Below are 18,474 nucleotides of genomic sequence, written 5' to 3' on the forward strand. Positions count from 1 at the left end.
GTTGAGATGGGAAAAACCCTTTAAATGCACAGGGTCCTTTCCTCAGTGTCGCCAAAGCCCAGGTAAGTGCAGCTCAAGTTTGCTTTATCTAGTGATGAATGGGGGTGGGGGTGAAAGTGGATGCAGAGGCGGAGCAGAAGTGAACTTACCTGGACTCTTGCAGGACTAAGGAACGCCCCCTGGGCACTTAAGTCTCATTTACGTTTTAACAACTATTATCCTGTTGATAACAACTGTTATCCTGATGACTAGCCATATCTAACCATGTAGTTACTTACATCCCTGGCCAAAAAGCGGTTAATACAGTATAAGGTATAATGCGTGATAATAGCCCAAGGGCCTGTTAGATCGATGAAAACATCAGTAGCATTTAACAACAATATACAGTTCGCTGGATGTAGTGCCTACCGTTATATGAACAGAGCCTTAGACAGCGTATCCTTACCAACCAGTCTGTCTCAGTGACTCAGATCTTCAGCCCACAGCTGGATTGGCACCATGCTGACAGCAGCAAAGGTAAAAAGCAGGTCATGTCATTCCCTTTGTAAGCCTGCATAAATGATAAGGATTTTCTAAAAATACATTCCAGCGGAGAACCTCTTTAATTAGAGGAAAACAATGAATAATGAATGGTGGTTCACACACTTTAAGGTAACAGAGTCCAGACAGATTGTTCTATTACGCCTATAAAAAGTCTACAGATTTGTCTTTTGTCCAGAGTAAAGGCTGTACAGATGGCAGAGACGGGGCCATCTTGAGTCATGGAAGAACTTCGGGCTGTTCTACCATGACAGATCCTTGAATAGGCTAGACAAGGCTGCTAACCGTAGTCTGTAGTCAGTAGTCTACCTGTCCTCTTGTCCAATCACTAGTACCTAGAAAGGGTCCAGCTGCCCACAATTACAGATAGACCCTAATCTATTTGGTCAAAAAAGACTACATGTAGGTTCTTTGAGTCTTTCTGATCCCAAAATTACTCAGGGCTGGGTAGCAAACATTACTACCATTACGTGTCTTATGCTAGATTTATAACAGGAGTGGCAGAAGCCTTCTTGGTGCCCAAGTCACAAGTCTCATACTGTGGCCCATCGGCCTTCATCATGAAATGTGGTAATGCATAATAGCTGTTACCCATTTCTATAATTTAGATATAAAAAAAAAAACATTAGTATGATGATGAATATCCCTAAAGGAGGATGTCACCATATATAGTAGACGGCTAATGCAGTTCCTACAGGGCCCCAATAAACAAGTACCACAGGTTATATTAGCCTTCTCTCTCTAAGCCATTAGAATTTTGTGTAAGCATATGACTGCTCGACGCTACATGAAGTATCATGAAAGTTAGAAAAAAAGGCACATTAGTGGTCACACAAGTCTTCTTGTCTAAAAGGAAATGTCCAATATCAGAATTTGCATCATAGGGTTTTCTTGACCACCAACCAGTGAGGAGGGCCAGTTGACCTATCTTTAGGAGAGGGGGGAAATCCTATCAGGGTACTGGAATGACATCTAATCCTGGGGCTTGGTTGTGTATTTAAAATACTGTAGGTGATTCAAGTCATCTCCCAGCCGTTTACCTGATCTTTCAGCATTTGAATACTGGTAGCTGAAAAAGTAGGAAACAGCCCTAAGGAGCCCTGGAAAAGAGAGCAAGAGAATGCTGACCTGACAGGTCGGCGCTCGCTTGCTCTAAACATCGACCCGTGTAATAGGGGCTTTAGAAATGACCAGAGCAGTGTTTGACATTGGTAGCTCCTTTGAGTTTATCTGATTGTCATTTTTTCTAAAACCAAAGGATTTCCTTACAGTATGGAGGCAGATTTTATAAGGGTCTGACTAACCTGTCCGTATCTTCTTAGTGAGCAGTGGAGGAATTTTTTGTACCTAAACAAAACCACTAAACCAAGTGGAACATACAAGAACTTTATAAAGATGTTTCTCCTGCTGGATTTGAACTCAGAACCCCAGTACTATAAGAAAGCAATACAAAGCTCTGAGCTACCCTGCCCTAACTAAAATCTTAAATAGCCGATATGTATGTCATGATAATAAGATAATGCTCACGTACAAAGATAACTTACTGTAGTTGCTCCTCTCTTTCTCCCATCTGGCAGAATCATTGAGGTTTCTCCCACACAATCTTCTATATCTCTTTAGCACAAGGGGGAAAATTTGCCAGTTCTCATACACCAGTTTTAGTAGATCCGATTGGGCGAATGTGGTCGAGGCTTTATTTAAGAGAAGCATGCCTCCTAGTAAAGCTGGCAGGACCTGTGCCTGTCACGTGTACAGGAGCTCTGAAGCAGGTGTAAATTTCTGCATGGATTGCTCCCCTTTGCAGGTGTAAACCACGACAAAGTACGCACTGGAGGGGTCCACGCTTCCTTCAGGCTATTCTGCAACCCCCCCCCCCCCCCCAGGACTTATGGTTGGCGCCTTTTCTGAAGGGTACGGCAGGGGGGGCGTTTTTGATAAATCTACCCCAAAATACTCCTGACATCACATCACTAAAACTAAAATGAAATAACCAAGACCAGCACAGCACTTGTTTGGCTCATTACATGTATAATTCTATCAATTTTTTCTTTTACAACCATAAAGCTTCAGCTGTTAGTATATTACACCCACACACTTTTCTAGTTTTGTCATAAGGCAGCAATGTGGCTATTGAAGATATCAATCACAAATGAGCCCCTATTTTTAGCATGACCATAGACCCCCATATCCTACATTAGAGAACAGTATTCACAGGGCCAGATTTTAGGAAGACATGCAGCACATGTTCTGGGTATCTTGGTGACTTAGGGGACCTGCACAACCCACCATCCTTATGTTTTTTGGTGATGCAACCCAGCACAGAATAGGTGCAGAGGTATCATGGCCATGCATGCATGTCTCTCTTTCTCTTTTGAAGTCACTGACATGACTCCCGCAAACGTCAATGTTCAAGGCCAAGTGGATCTACTTTTCTATGTGTGGTTGCAAGTAGGTGGGTACAAAGCACCAGGGCTCTTCTGTTTTGGGTGGCAAAACCTGGTACTATTCTTAGTAGGGGTTGACGCTCTTTGATTTCTTCTTCTTCCTTTAAGTGAAATTTTAATGGGATGAATTTAAATTGATATAAGGAACAGTAAAACAATTAGGAAGTCGCTAGAAGAATCTAGGTGAAGAACACCATTGAGATGTTTTATTTAAAAAAAAAAAATCTTTTGAAAATTATTTACCTGGCATAGGCACTACGAGAGTGGTTTCTAAAAGAGAGTAAAGTCAATGGTCTTAATATACTTTTATTTAATCTGTGTCAATGTACTAATCCAAACTTGCCTTTTGTAGGTAATGAGTTAAGAAAAAAGCTCTTACCTGTCAGTACAAATCTCAAACCCATTAGTCTTAGGACATCTCTCCTAGGATGGTGGGGGTTAAAACATAAATTTCTAGCAGAGCCCACTTAGCACAGTAATATCATGCTCTGCTGCTTCTCAGCTGGGACTTACGCACAGCCGCCTCTTGCTTTCTATCTCATGTCAGATGTGATCTGCAAGAGAAAGGGTGGTGTGATACTCTGCAGTCCAGTAATGGTGCTAGACTGAGAAGATCGCTGAACGGGATATTAATGGTGTGAAGCTCTGCAGCTCCTGCATGATGTTATTAGCCTGATGCTCAAGGTTTTTTTTTTTTTTTAGTGGACTGCCAGTGGCGTCATGATATGCAATCTACAGGTTCTTGCCTTTCATTATCGGCAGCTTGGAAACCTCTGTAAATCAAATTGCAGAATTCCAGGAACACTGTCCAATAGCCCGAGGCTCAAACAATTAACTGGAAATAATAAAGTAGTGTGTGAAGTATAAGACTGCAAACAAATATAACATGACATTCAAGGAAAGACATACACATAGGGGCAATTTTACTAAACACTGGCATTTTAGATGCCGGTCTTTCGTTAAAGTGTCCTGAATTATGTCGCTACTAACTTATTAGGAGGTGCAATCACGCTAATCCTAAGTCTCTCTTTCCTGAGGAATATGGCTGAGTTGTTGGCGCCAAGTGAATCTTAAAAGTCTCATACCGCGGAGTATTGTGCTGCAATGAGTACTGTAACCTGGAAGATGTATACCCTTGGCAGCCACCTGGTTCCTAGGCCCAGCCTAAAGCCCTGGCATTCTGGTTCCTATGCCCAGCCTAAAGCCCTGGCATTCTGGTTCCTATGCCCAGCCTAAAGCCATAGCATTCTGGTTCCTAGGCCCAGCTTAAAGCCCTGGCATTTCTGAAGGTTAGCTATGGGGCACTTGTTCAGCTTCTCCCTACAGACTCTGTGTAGTCCTCTTTTTTCACACTTTTTTTCTCCCTCTTTATCTTTTCCTAAATAAGTTCAGGATGAAGCAGATTCTTTACAGGAGCCCCAACAATCCTGGGTTTAAATCAAATTTTTAGAAGAGGGAAGCCAAAGAACTACTCTCACTTCCTCACTCTATACTACAGTAAAGGCCCTATTCCACGCAATGATTATCGGCTGTATTCGTCTGATATCGGCAGTTACAGCCAATAATCGTCCCGTGAAATGAAAGGCAACAATCAGCCGACATCGTTCATGCCGGCTGATCATTGCGTCGTTTGTCTTTCAAACATGTTGAAAGACAAACGACTTATACAGCAACGATCTGCTGCCGTCACTTCGTAGAATAGGAGCGACGGCAGCAGACCGTTGCCATATGCTATGGGCTGCCCGGACGATCTAGCAATCACCCGGGGCGCCCCCCGCAGCTCCCCGCGGCCCCCCCTGTACTCACCCCCTTGCTGCTGCCGCGTGGAATGGTGGTGGCAGCGAGCGGGGAACGAGGAGCAAATGAGCACTAATAGCGCTTGTTTGCTCCTCTCTGTCGGCCTGTGGAATAGGGCCTTAACTCCCTCACTCTCTTTTGCCAGAGAACAAGATAGAGAGGCAGAGCTAAGGGCAAGCTCCTTTTTTATTCTAGAATGTTCCCTCTGTAAGTGTATGAGAATACATGTAACAGCAAAAGTAATACAAATGCAACAACATAAAAATAGTGGAAAACAATGCAGAAGTGCAAAATTACATGTAAAACAACTAACCAACACCCAACCAACAGGCCTTAGAGTGTACATAGTGGGACACTGCAATAAAAGCCACCTCACTAGCTTATTGGCCAAAACAAACAAAATATGGTAAGAATTTGGCATCATGAGCTACTAATCTCTAATGATTATAAGCTCTCAGTATCACACAATCTTGCACCTTTACCTTTTTATCTCTAGCTCTACTTCTGGTATTACCAACACATTAGGAGTAGTGTTGAGCGAGAACTTAAATGCTCTGGTGCTCATTGCACGAGTCGAGAATTTTTCAATTTAAAACCAATGGAAATCTGGCATTTAACAAGGTGCTCCTTGCTCAGCAAAGCGGAAAGTACCTAGTTAACCTACTAGATTTTTTTTTTTTTGTTCAAATTTTTGATTTTAGAACTCTGGCGATAGGCCGATAATTGCATGCTCGCTAAATGTTAAGATATCTGAGAACAAATTTTTACCAGCCATAGTAAAGGATACTAAGGAGCAGGGGCGGGCTGGGCCGGGGGGCAGGGGGGCATATGCCCCCTGGGCCGGTCTTCCCCCAGTTGTCAGGGCCGCATGGCTGCTGACAGCTGGCTGGAGTCCTCAGTGCCTCCCCTGCTTACAGCCCCGCCCTCTTCTGTCATATTTACCTGTGGCTGTGGATCCGGCCTGTGCTGGAAGCGGCCGCTGAAGCCCCGCCCCCATGCCGGTAAGCCCCGCCCCCTTTATGGCCATTATGCTTTCCTATAAGCCTATGAGGCTTATGGTAAAAAGCAAACTGCTGTAGGCAGTATCTTCCTCCGGCCACCAGAGGCCGCTCTCTCCTCCCAGCTGGTTCTCCTGTGTCTGGGCTAGAAGAGCCTGAAGACAGAGAAGATGGTGTCTGCAGGAAGCCAGGTACCTACACAGCAGGACATCTACACAGCAGGCCATAGGGCAGGGGGAGGGAAGCAAGGCCCTCCATCTGTTGCAGAACTACAACTCCCATCATACCTGGGTAGCCATAGGCTGTCCATGCATGATGGGAGTTGTAGTTTTGCAACAGCTGAAGAGCCAAGGTTCCCTATCCCTGACATATAGGATACATATATACAGGAGACCTACACAGGAGGATACATATATACAGGAGACCTACACAGGAGGATACATATATACAGGAGACCTACACAGGAGGATACATATATACAGGAGGAGACATACAGAGGAGTATATAGAGGATACATATATACAGGAGGAGACATATATACAGTGGTACATGGAGGATACATATACACAGGAGGAGACATATATACAGGGGTACATGGAGGATACATATATACAGGAGGAGACATATATACAGGGGTACATGGAGGATACATATATACAGGAGGAGACATATATACAGGGGTACATGGAGGATACATATATACAGGAGGAGACATATATACAGGGGTACATGGAGGATACATATATACAGGAGGAGACATATATACAGGGGTACATGGAGGATACATATATACAGGAGGAGACATATATACAGGGGTACATGGAGGATACATATATACAAGAGGAGACATACAGAGGAATTAGGGCTGGGTGAGTAAACAAATTAGTTCGCCCAGAAGGTTAGAATCGATTAGATTTTTGTAAAAATCTTAAATTAAATTTTCACAAAAAATCATTGCAGGCGGAGCAGCATGGATTGTCGGGTTGGCGGCCGGGCAAGAGGTGCAGGTCAAGCGGGCGGCGTGGAGGTGAGGTGCATGGCGGGCTTATGGCGGTGTGTGGAGTGTCGGGCCGGAGGTGAGGTGCAGGGCGGTCGGGCAGTCCGCCTAACAGAGCTGCGACTGACCTGCCCGAGCTATACATATCACATCCTGCTCCCCTCCCGGCCACACGTGCAGGTCCCCGGTCTCTGGAGCAGGTGATATCACCACTACAGTCCCTGCGGCCTCCTTCAAAGACTGGGGACCTGCATGTGTGGCCGGGAGGGGAACTTGTGTGCCAGGGTGAGAGGAAGAGGAGGAGGGCTATGTGCACTCCTGCCCCAATCACCTCCAGCTGCCCCAGTCCCCCTAGAGTCACCCCCAGTCTGCCTCAGTGCCCCTCAATCACCCCCAGTCTGCCCCAGTCCCCCCCAATCACCCCCAGTCTGCCCCAGTCCCCCTCAATCACCCCCAGTCTGCCTCAGTGCCCCTCAATCACCCCCAGTCTGCCTCAGTGCCCCTCAATCACCCCCAGTCTGCCCCAGTCCCCCCCAATCACCCCCAGCTGCCCCAGTCTCCCTAGAGTCACCCCCAGTCTGCCTCAGTGCCCCTCAATCACCCCCAGTCTGCCTCAGTGCCCCTCAATCACCCCCAGTCTGCCCCAGTCCCCCTCAGTCACCCCCAGTCTTTCCCATTTCCCCTCCGTCATCCCCAGTCTGCCCCAGTCCCCCTTCAGTCAACTCCAACTGTCCCCAGTCCCCCTTCAGTCAACCCCAGTTTGCCCCATTCACCCCCAGCTCTCCCAGTCACCCCCAGCTCCCCCAGTTTGCCCCGTACACCCCCAGCTCTCCCAGTCACCCCCAGCTCCCCCAGTTTGCCCCATACACCCCCAGCTCTCCCAGTCACCCCCAGCTCCCCCAGTTTGCCCCATACACCCCCAGCTCTCCCAGTCACCCCCAGCTCCCCCAGTTTGCCCCATACACCCCCAGTTTGCCCCGTATACCCCCAGCTCCCCCAGTTTGCCCCATACACCCCCAGCTCTCCCAGTCACCCCCAGCTCTCACAGTCACCCCCAGCTCCCCCAGTTTGCCCCATACACCCCCAGCTCTCCCAGTCACCCCCAGCTCCCCCAGTTTGCCCCGTACACCCCCAGCTCTCCCAGTCACCCCCAGCTGCCCCAGTTTCCCCCAGTGACCCCTCAGCTATACCCGTATTATTACTACACCCCTCATCTATACCTGTACTACTACTACAGCCCACATCTGTACCTGTACTACTAATCCCCCTCATCTGTACTACTAATACACCCCTCATTTATACCTGTACTACCATACCCCTCATCTTTACCTGTACTACTACTACTAATGCCCCTCATCTGTATTACTAATACCCCCCATATCTATACCTGTACTACCTCACCCCTCATCTTTACCTGTACTACTACACCCCTTATTCACTATACCTCCACTACTACACCCTACCTAGATGGAGGCACCAGTGGTATGGTGGTATAAGTAACTATGTGGTGAAGGAGTGGTGATAATATTTGTTACTTATATAATGGTAATAGATGATGTGGCTATGGGGTCATAGAGCGCAGTTATGGGCGTGGCTATGTCCCTCTTTCCCCCCAGCAAAAGTTGGGGGGTATGCATATATACAGAAGTACATAGAGAAGACATATATACAGAAGTATATAGATGATACATACAGTATATACAGTAGTACATAGAGGAGACATATATACAGAAGTATATAGATGATACATATATACAGGAGTACATAGAGGATACATCATATATCCTCTATGTACTCCTGTATATATGCATCCTCTATGTACTGCTGTATATATGTCTCCTCTGTACTCCTGTATATATGTCTCCTCTATGTACTGCTGTATATATGTCTCCTCTATGTACTCCTGTATATATGCATCCTCTATGTACTGCTGTGTAGGTCTCCTCCTGTGTGTATATATATATATATATATATATATATATATATATATATATATATATATAGTTACACTGATCCAAATTTTCCTGCATTGCTGCATTGCATATTCCCTCGAGAATATATATATATATATATATATATATATATATATATATATGTATATACGCACACACAGGAGGAGACCTACACAGCAGTACATAGAGGATACATATATACAGCAGTACATAGAGGATACATATATACAGGAGTAGACATACACAGCAGTACATAGAGGGGACATATATACAGGAGGAGACATATACAGGAGTACATAGAGGATACATATATACAGGAGTACATAGAGGATACATATATACAGGGGGAGGCATATATACAGTAGTATATAGAGGATACATATAAGTATGTGTGTTTGTTGTTTTGTTTATTATTATTTTTACTAATGGGGGGTGCACACACGAGGGGGGTGTTCTAAAAAGAAGAATGCCTATACCCACAGGACCACAGCATTGATATAAACTATTGTAAAAAAAAATACAGAAACCCCAGCTTTCCCAGCATCTTGTATTTGTAGTCAGTATAATGGAGGTCACCCAGCTTTTCCACCATCTTATACTCAGTATGATGGAGGTCACCCAGCTTTCCCAGCATCTTATAGTCAGTAGGATGGAGGTCACCCAGCTTTCGCACCATCTTATACTCAGTATGATGGAGATCACCCAGCTTTTCCACCATCTTATACTGCGTATGATGGAGGTCACCCAGCTTTCCCAGCATCTTATAGTCAGTAGGATGGAGGTCACCCAGCTTTCCCAGCATCTTATAGTCAGTAGGATGGAGGTCACCCAGCTTTCTCACCATCCTATACTCAGTATGATGGAGGTCACCCAGCTTTCCCAGCATCTTATAGTCAGTAGGATGGAGGTCACCCAGCTTTCCAGCATCTTATACTCAGTATGATGGAGATCACCCAGCTTTCCCAGCATCTTATACTCAGTTTGATGAAGGTCAACCAGCTTTCCAGCATCATATACTCAGTACGATAGAGGTCACCCAGCATTCCTTGCATCTGTCTATGGGTACGTTCCGTGTCATCGCTGAGCCGCCCCATAGACTTATACAGGAAAGTGACTTCTGATCCCTTCACAGGGCACAGTAGGATATTTGGTCACAAATGACGAAGATGTTATAGGTAAGGGCCAGAGTGGTCCTTAAAGGATGGGCCGCCAGCCTGCTACTTATGGGCCAGTGCTGTGTGCTTGCCCCCCGGGCTAAAATTTGCCAGCCAGCCCCTGCTAAGGAGGTTTTAGTCAGTAAAGGTATTACCACGAGTAAACATAGAATTGTAATATGTATATTTGTTAAATACTATATTTTGATTTTTACCAATGGTGTCTTGCTGGGTCATATGGTGTCCTAATCTGCCGGCAAATTCTAAGTAGAATGAAATGTAGTGCTATCTGATGCTAAACAATCTGCTGGAAGGAGACAGTGAGAGCAGATATGCCTGGGATTTTCCTTATAATATGCACTACAGTAATTAAGTCGACTGACAGATGCTGGTCTTTTTAGATGAAGCCAGAACCGCAGACTAAATCAGGCCTCTCGTAAGCCTCTCCAGCCTAGACTGTGACCACGATTCCTCTGCTCAGCAATTATTACATCCCAAAATCAATAACTTTTAGTCTAATGAGTGCGTGGAGTGCGAATCGCAAAGAATATTATTTACTCAACACAGATGGATTGATACCATGAAAGAGTAATGATTTGTTTAACCAGAATGCTGGTGATATGGAGGTAACACAACAAGTAGATTGAAGAGCATTGAAATCTATGAGGATGTCAATGGGCTACATGCTGTGTGATGATAGAGGATAGCTAGTGCTCTATTCCGTAATTTACACCCCCAGAACATAGATGCGTGTACATAGTGGTTTACTTGTACACAGTGACTTTTACTTTTTGACAGGTACCGTGGACAACACTGGGAGTGTAAAATTCTCCCAACACACAGAAATGACTAATGACTATTAGTGTTGTCACAAATTGTACTGGCTTTAGTATGTTTTTGCTTGAATTACCCCAGGACAGGAAGTTGTGCAGTCCTTTTATTTTGAGTGTGGTGTTGTCTTAGCAGCTCTCTGGGGAGTAGGGAGAGCAGGAGGGCAGGGATGGAGAGCTGAGGGAGAGCAATGCATTCCGGTAAGCGAAATACTGAGCCACTATTTAACCAGGAAGTACACTATCTAAAATCGGAATAGACTCACATCTAAAACAAATAGATTTTTGGTGGTTTCAGAACTTGGGCATACAAGTAAGCAATAATTTATTGAAATGAGTGAACCTTGAGCATGCTTAGGTTTATCCAAACCCAAACTCTCTGCATTTGATTACCGGTGGCTGAAAAAATTGGATTCAGCCCTAAGGAGTCCTGGAAAACATGGAAATAGATTTTGACTGTATCAATGTTTTCCAGGTAGCCTTAGGGCTGCATCCAAATTCTTCAGCCACCAGTAATTACATGCCGAGAGATCAGGTCCAAACAAATGCTCGAGGTTTGCTCATCTCTTATAGCATATGACATAGAAGTTTTTTTTCCTGACTTCAGAATACTACTTTAAGCAGGAAACTAATGCTCAGCACAACAACTTTAAGTAGACATTAATACATAACCGTGGAACAGAGGAGAACCTCAAATGAAGAGACCTTAGGGATGTAGTGGGGAGTAGCTGTGACTAACTCTATAGAAGTGAATGGAGCGGTAGCTGAGTAGTGAATGGAGCGGTAGCTGGGAAGGTAATGGAGGGGTAGCTGAGTAGCGAATGGAGCGGTAGCTGAGAAGTGAATGGAGGGGTAGCTGAGTAGTGAATGGAGCGATAGCTGAGTAGTGAATGGAGCGTTAGCTGAGTAGTGAATGGAGCAGTAGCTAAGTGGTGAATGAAGCGGTAGCTGAGTAGTGAATGGAGCGGTAGCTGAGTAGTGAATGGAAGGGTAACTGAGTAGTGAGTGGAGCAGTAGCTGAGCAGTGAATGGAGCGGTAGCTGAGTAGTGAATGGAGCGGTAGCTAAGTGGTGAATGGAGCGGTAGCTGAGTAGTGAATGGAGGGGTAGCTGGGTAGTGAATGGAGCGGTAGCTGAGTATTGAATGGAGCGGTAGCTAAGTAGTGAATGGAGCGGTAGCTGAGTAGCGAATGGAGTGGTAGCTGAGAAGTGAATGGAGCGGTAGCTGAGTAGTGAATGGAGTGGTAGCTGAGTAGTGAATGGAGCGGTAGCTGAGTAGCGAATGGAGCGGTAGCTGAGAAGTCAATGGAGGGGTAGCTGAGTAGTGAATGGAGCGGTAGCTGAGAAGTGAATGGAGCGGTAGCTGAGTAGTGAATGGAGCGGTAGCTGAGTAGTGAGTGGAGCGGTAGCTGAGTAGTGAATGGAGGGGTAGCTGAGTAGTGAGTGGAGCGCTAGCTGAGTAGTGAATGGAGCGGTAGCTGAGTAGAGAATGAAGTAGTAGCTGAGTAGTGAATGGAGCGGTAGCTGAGTAGCGAATGGAGCGGTAGCTGAGTAGTGAATGGAGCGGTAGCTGAGTAGTGAGTGGAACGGTAGCTGAGTAGTGAATGGAGGGGTAGCTGAGTAGTGAATGGAGCGGTAGCTGAGTAGTAAATGGAGCGGTAGCTGGGTAGTGAATGGAGCGGTAGCTAAGTAGTGAATGGAGGGGTAGCTGAGTAGTGAATGGAGGGGTAGCTGAGTAGTGAATGGACAGTGGCTGTGCTAGTCCTTAGGCAAACTCCACAGCATTTATGTCATTTGTGAATTTACCTTTAACATAAACATGGAGTTCCACGACCTGCAGAAAGGTAGACGGTGGATGGATCTCCTAGGAGACTTCTAATGTTCTTATTATCCTATCATTATTATGAATCATGCTAATTTCATTTATTTTATTATCTGTTCTGTTCTCTCGTATCTTTTTAAATTATTCAATCCCACACTTCTCTCTACGCATTAGCACATAAACTAGATCATGATTATGACTGCAGGTATAATATATCTGCTATTCTCCAGCGGCGTAGCTGGCCCAATATGGTCATTCCCTGCTGGGTGCAGTAATGCGCCTGGAAGCTTTCCCAAATATAAAGACTTTGCCATGCTGGAAATGGAAATCCCTCCTAGAAAGAATCATAGCCTCACAGTTTATATAATCGGCATTGTTTTCTTATAACAGATCCCAAACTCGTGGCCATCCATAGTTATCTGGATACGAAACTGTGCTATGTGATGATCAGAAAGACAAATGAGTATATATATCTCTTACATAGTCATCATTACGATACTACAGTTCAAAGCATAAAAAAAATGTTAAAATGTATATATAATATGATAATGCGCCATGTCATAAAGCTAGAATCATCTCAGACTGGTTTCTTGAACATGACAATGAGTTCACTGTACTCAAATGGCCTCCACAGTCACCAGATCTCAATCCAATAGAGCATCTTTGGGATGTGGTGGAACGGGAAATTCGCATCATGGATGTGCAGCCGACAAATCTGCGGCAACTGTGTGATGCCATCATGTCAATATGGACCAAAATCTCTGAGGAAGCTTCCAGCACCTTGTTGTATCTATGCCACGAAGAATTGAGGCAGTTCTAAAGGCAAAAGGGGGTCCAACCCGTTACTAGCATGGTGTACCTAATAAAGTGGCCGGTGAGTGTATATATATATATATATATATATATATATATATATATATATATATATATATCATATTTTGCGGTCAGGAAGGGGTTAACTGTGGCTAAATAAAAAAAAAAAAAAAAACATTTAACTCACCTGGGGCCTGTTCTCGGCATTGGCCCACCTCCCGTACCATTCCCGGCGTGATAGTGGGATGTACACTGCCTGCGCCAGAGACGCAAATCCCCGAACCTCCCCCAGACAGCCAAGCCTCCCATCGGAGAGGCTCGGAGACGCTTGGCTGCCGGGAGAGCTTCAGGAGAATGAGAGAGGCTTCAGGTACTTCCGTCGCATCTCTCATTTTCCCCAAGCTCTCTCCGAGCCTCTCCGATGAGACGCTTAGCTGCTTGGGAGAGGTTCAGGGATCGCCTTCTCCGGAGCAGGCAGTGTACACCTTGCGCCAGGAATGGTACAGGAGGTGCGCCGATGCTGGGAACAGGCTTTAGGTAAGCTGTTTGTTTTTTTTATAGTGGTCGCCACATACGGTCATTTTTGAGCCCCCCCCCCACCGAATTTTCGGAGTTTTAGTTGCCCCTAGCAACCGATGAGACTCCACCTTTCATTCCTTACAGACTCTTTTGAAAATGAAAGGTGGAATCTGATTGGTTGCTAGGGGCTACTAAGACATTTCTACTTTACACTAGTTTGATAAATCTCCCCTATAGTGTCTGCAGTAGGGGATTATAATAGGTCCGTTTTAGGCGGTAGCCCAGGGTCCTGGGCTCCAGATGGGCCCATAGCCACCAAAGTAGACTTATACTTTCAGTGGTGTATTGTCTCCTGGCTACAATTTTGTCATAGTTTGCAAAAATATTGCTGTTTTTTTTACCACAATTTTGCACAAATCAGGGCTATACTGCAAGCAGGAACATTAAAGAACATACTGAAGGACCTAATCACGTGACTATGATGTCACCACAGGTCCTTTATCTAATTCAAAATGGAAGTATTTTAGAAAATGAAATGTGAGTACAGTACGGCCTGATCATGTTTCATTAAACTTTAGAGCTACATTGTAAATATGACATTATCTATCCCATGCTATGAACATCACATTGGTGCTGCCGTACTTGCCGTACAGTGTGTGTGTGTGTGTGTGTGGGGGGGGGGCAAGCTTGGTGAACAGCCCATGGTAAAGTTAATCGACCCCTGAGTGTCTGCTATCTTCTATGATGGGGTTTACCGGTTATGTGTGTGCTGTATGAATAGTCAAATGCTCTGTCAATTTATGTTACATAGAAAAATAATCTGTAGTCAGGATGTAACTACATTGACTTGACAGCTGACGTGGTCTGATCCTGCCACTTGGCATAGGTTCTGACTGAGCAGATCTGCATAGATGGATTATGTAGACATCATGTCCTAATAATCTGCAAATAGAAAGATGTAATATATTATATATGAACCTGACTAAAATAAGGGACAATCAGGGAATATATGGGGTGAAGGATTTACTTAGATCTAAAAGAAAATGTACGTAATAGAATCATAAAGAGGCACATTGGATTGGAGAGAGTTGTATAGATTGAACGGTAAAACATTGGACCCCATGACCTTCCTCATCCCTATCACCAAAACTGCCTTTCACTATCTACCAATTATCATGGCTGGGGAAAGTCATGAAGAACTGGTGTTCTTTATCAGTCTGCTTTTTTCTACTTTATACTATGTTCACACAACGTTTCTTCAGCTCCGTTTAAAATGACGTCCGTTATTTTGAGTCTAAAATGATGGACGTCATTTAGCTGTCTGGCCTCCCCTTAGTGCAATGACTGGTATTTGTATATTATTCTAGTTTGGGGTTACTAATTGGACTTTGGGTGGAGCTTAATTGAAAAGTCCATTGAATTTAATAGTAAAAACGTAGAAAGAACGGTGGAAAAAGAAAAGCTGCGTGTGAACAACTAATAAAAAAATGTCCGCTGTTTGCAAAAGATGTCCGAAAATAATAATCATGTTCATTATTTTGCCATCCGCGGTAAAAATGTCCGTTATTCAATGCATTGTGTGCATTGGACACCCGTCTTCCCATTTACTTCAATGCATTGCCATTGCAGTTAGTTAAATTGCAGCAAAAACTGACATTTAAAAAAAAAAAATCAAAATTAGCCGCCTTTTCTCTATGTTGGATGTTGTGTGAACATAGCCTTACAGTGATTTTTACATTTACTTGTAGACTGGGGACAAGCACAAGAAGCACAAGCTCTGAAACCCCAACATTATACACATTTATAAAAGGAACCTTAAAATCATTTTAAGATATGGTATTGCCCAACAAAAGTTATAAAAATTACTAATAGACACTAATTATGGGAAATGCACCTATAGTGTATTTTCCCTGCACTTACTACAGCATGGTTTGTTGAGGTCTCTGTAAAGTTGGTGATGTCACTTCACATACACTGCCAACTCCTGCTGCTCCAGTCTGTCTCACCGCTGCAGCAGGAGTCGGCAGTTTATGTGACGTGACATCACCAACTTTACAAAGACCTCAACAAACCATGCTGTAGTAAGTGCAGAGAAAATGCACTATAGGTGTGTTTACCATAATTAGTGTCTATTAGTAATTTTCATAACTTTTGTTGGGCAATAACATATCCTAAAATTATTTTTTGCCCAGACTTCCCCTTTAAGTGCCTTAATCTACTGTGCAACCTTGTGGGCAGTTTAGAGGTCTTCACTAAAGAACCCCCTCCGATTAGATGAAAGAGAGAACTGCAAAGGTCCATAATAAAGAGGAGCCTTATTGCTGGAGAAGATACTGGGAAAGAGATGCTTTACTGCTGGAAAGGGTGCAGGGAAAGAGGAGCCTCACTGCTGGAGAGGATGCTGGAAAGGAGTAGCCTTACTGCTGGAAAGGGGAAAGTGAAAGAGGACCATTATGACATGCTTTCTCGGGCCTTATGGTCACAAATTTTTTAACTCCTTTCTAAACAATGTGGTTACCTGGTCAGTGCAGACCCTGCTTTGGCCTTTCTCATATGTTTTCGAGCCTTTCCTATCCAATAAAAATTATTGATATGAAAGGTGCTACCTATAGCTAAATTACTGGTAACAAGATGCAAGAAGCGACAACAAGCCCCACTAGACAAAGTTCTTGTGTTTCTCTTTATTGTACTTGTTCCATTTTCCTGGTAAAGTACTATATACTTTTTAGGGATCCCTGGTTACTTTGCGTACTTTTGTGATAAATGCCACCACTGTAGCTTATTGTATGAATTCCTCATCTCATATTTGTATAGCTGAGGTTCACAAGATAGCATCTTCCTCTTGCTTTGTTTGCACTTGTTAAAACTATAAAATACTTTTCAATAAAAAAGATTGAAACATACAAAGGCACATTGACTTTTTATGAATGTGCCCAAGCCACAACTCTAGCTTCTTTTCTATTCAATATCTCATCTTTATGGATTGGTCTTATACCAATAAATAAACATATTTGTTAACTGAATAAATTTGCATTTTTTTCTCAGAATTCTGTATTTATTTATTCTAAGAGTCACGATCTTCCATGAAATACAGTATTACATGACCTTCTTCTGATAACGTCCTGCGGTGGAGCTACATACTGTATTATTCTGACCATAGTCTGATTATGATTCCTCTGTATTTGCAGTCCTGTTAATCTGCAGTCATAAAGGCAACTTTTCCCTGAACCCTTGCACACCATCAGGTATATATAACATTATATAAAGATCATGCAATCTCCAAGTCTGTCCTGAAAACATACAATGAGACCGTCACACTTCACTGTGTTAAATCGGAAACCGAACTACACCGCCATAGACATAATCCTCCTATATCAATATATTTCAAAACATGAGAACAAGCTGTCCCTGCTCCTCGGTATGATAGTACCATCATGTCAATAGGGAAGATGAGTTGTCGTAGAGAGCTTTGTATCATGTGAAGAGGATAGGAAGCTTTCCACCAAGCTAACCCTGCCCCCACCTCCCGTTGCCTCCAAACAGCTTTTTCCTATTGATACTGCTGTACAAGTGAACATCTGTGAAGGTTTTTTTTTTCCCTTTTATTTAAGGCAGATCCAAGCGATGCCTACCCAAGCAGCCATCTATGCAGCCACTAAATTGCTGTTGTTTGTTTTAAGTATATGGCAATTAGGGAATGATAGTTTCTCTTACCCAGCATGTAATAGCCTCATACATCAATACAAAAGGCAATGTAGTTTCTGTGTGTAGCAATGACCTATATTTATCTTCTGTATGACTATGTCAGATGTAGAAACAATGTGTCTTAAATTCATTTGGGAATATTTGCACTATAAACACCGGGAGAAGAAGAAAAAGAGAGCATCTGACAAACACAATCTTTATGCAATGCTTATTAATGCCCAGATAGTGCCCATTGATGGTGTGAGTTGCGTTGATTTTGTGCCGGTTCTTGTCTACATTAATTTACATCAACCTCTTCAATCCTCATTCTTTCACTCTTCCTCTCTTCATCTTTCAACCCACTGGCTTTGATTGCTGCTATATCTCCTTCTAATCTCCCTCCGACCCCCCCGTCTGTGTAGCGTGAGGATCATTTACATATTTATCACCTACTTCCACTCGCCTAAGTCCCTCATTTTTTCCCCCTCTCTCGCTCTCGCATGGTATCTTTTCTTTTATTCATTATCTAGAATCAATTCTGTCACTTTTAGTCCCATCTCTGACACCATGCCTTTCTTTCCTCTCCATATCCATCTCTTTTCTGCCTCCAAGCATCTGCCTTTCTTTCCCTCTCTCCCTCCCGTTTTCGTCTTTGCTGACGTAGCCTTGTCTCTCTCTCTCTCTTTTTTTCTAGATCCTGGTGGCAGCTGGAGACGGACAGACACAGAGAAGGATTCATCTTTTGAAAGCTACATCTCAGGGCACAGAGGCGGCTGGCACACACATACACATTCTCTGTCTTCTGCCTCCAATCATTCTTTCTGTCCGTTTTCATTTACCAAGGCTCGATAGAAGATGTGAAGATACAAATGGGTAACTGTTGCTAGCAACCTAGTGGATGAGACTGTTTTATGTAGAAGAGGCT

At 43.9% G+C, this 18,474-nt stretch overlaps 1 protein-coding gene across 2 annotated transcripts in view; it reads left to right on the plus strand.

Annotated features, from left to right (window-relative positions):
• The window catches only part of ELFN2 (extracellular leucine rich repeat and fibronectin type III domain containing 2), an 88,715-nt gene that overhangs the window by 67,654 nt on the left and 2,587 nt on the right, over window positions 1-18,474 (plus strand). For both annotated transcript variants that reach the window (XM_069968855.1, XM_069968856.1), the window contains exon 2: window positions 18,244-18,422. In XM_069968855.1, the coding sequence (XP_069824956.1) occupies window positions 18,419-18,422 (4 nt within the window). In that variant the 5' untranslated portion in view covers window positions 18,244-18,418. The remainder of the gene's footprint in view (window positions 1-18,243; window positions 18,423-18,474) is intronic.

The sequence above is a fragment of the Dendropsophus ebraccatus genome, chromosome 4 (genome assembly GCF_027789765.1).
Source record: "Dendropsophus ebraccatus isolate aDenEbr1 chromosome 4, aDenEbr1.pat, whole genome shotgun sequence".
NCBI lineage: Eukaryota > Metazoa > Chordata > Amphibia > Anura > Hylidae > Dendropsophus > Dendropsophus ebraccatus.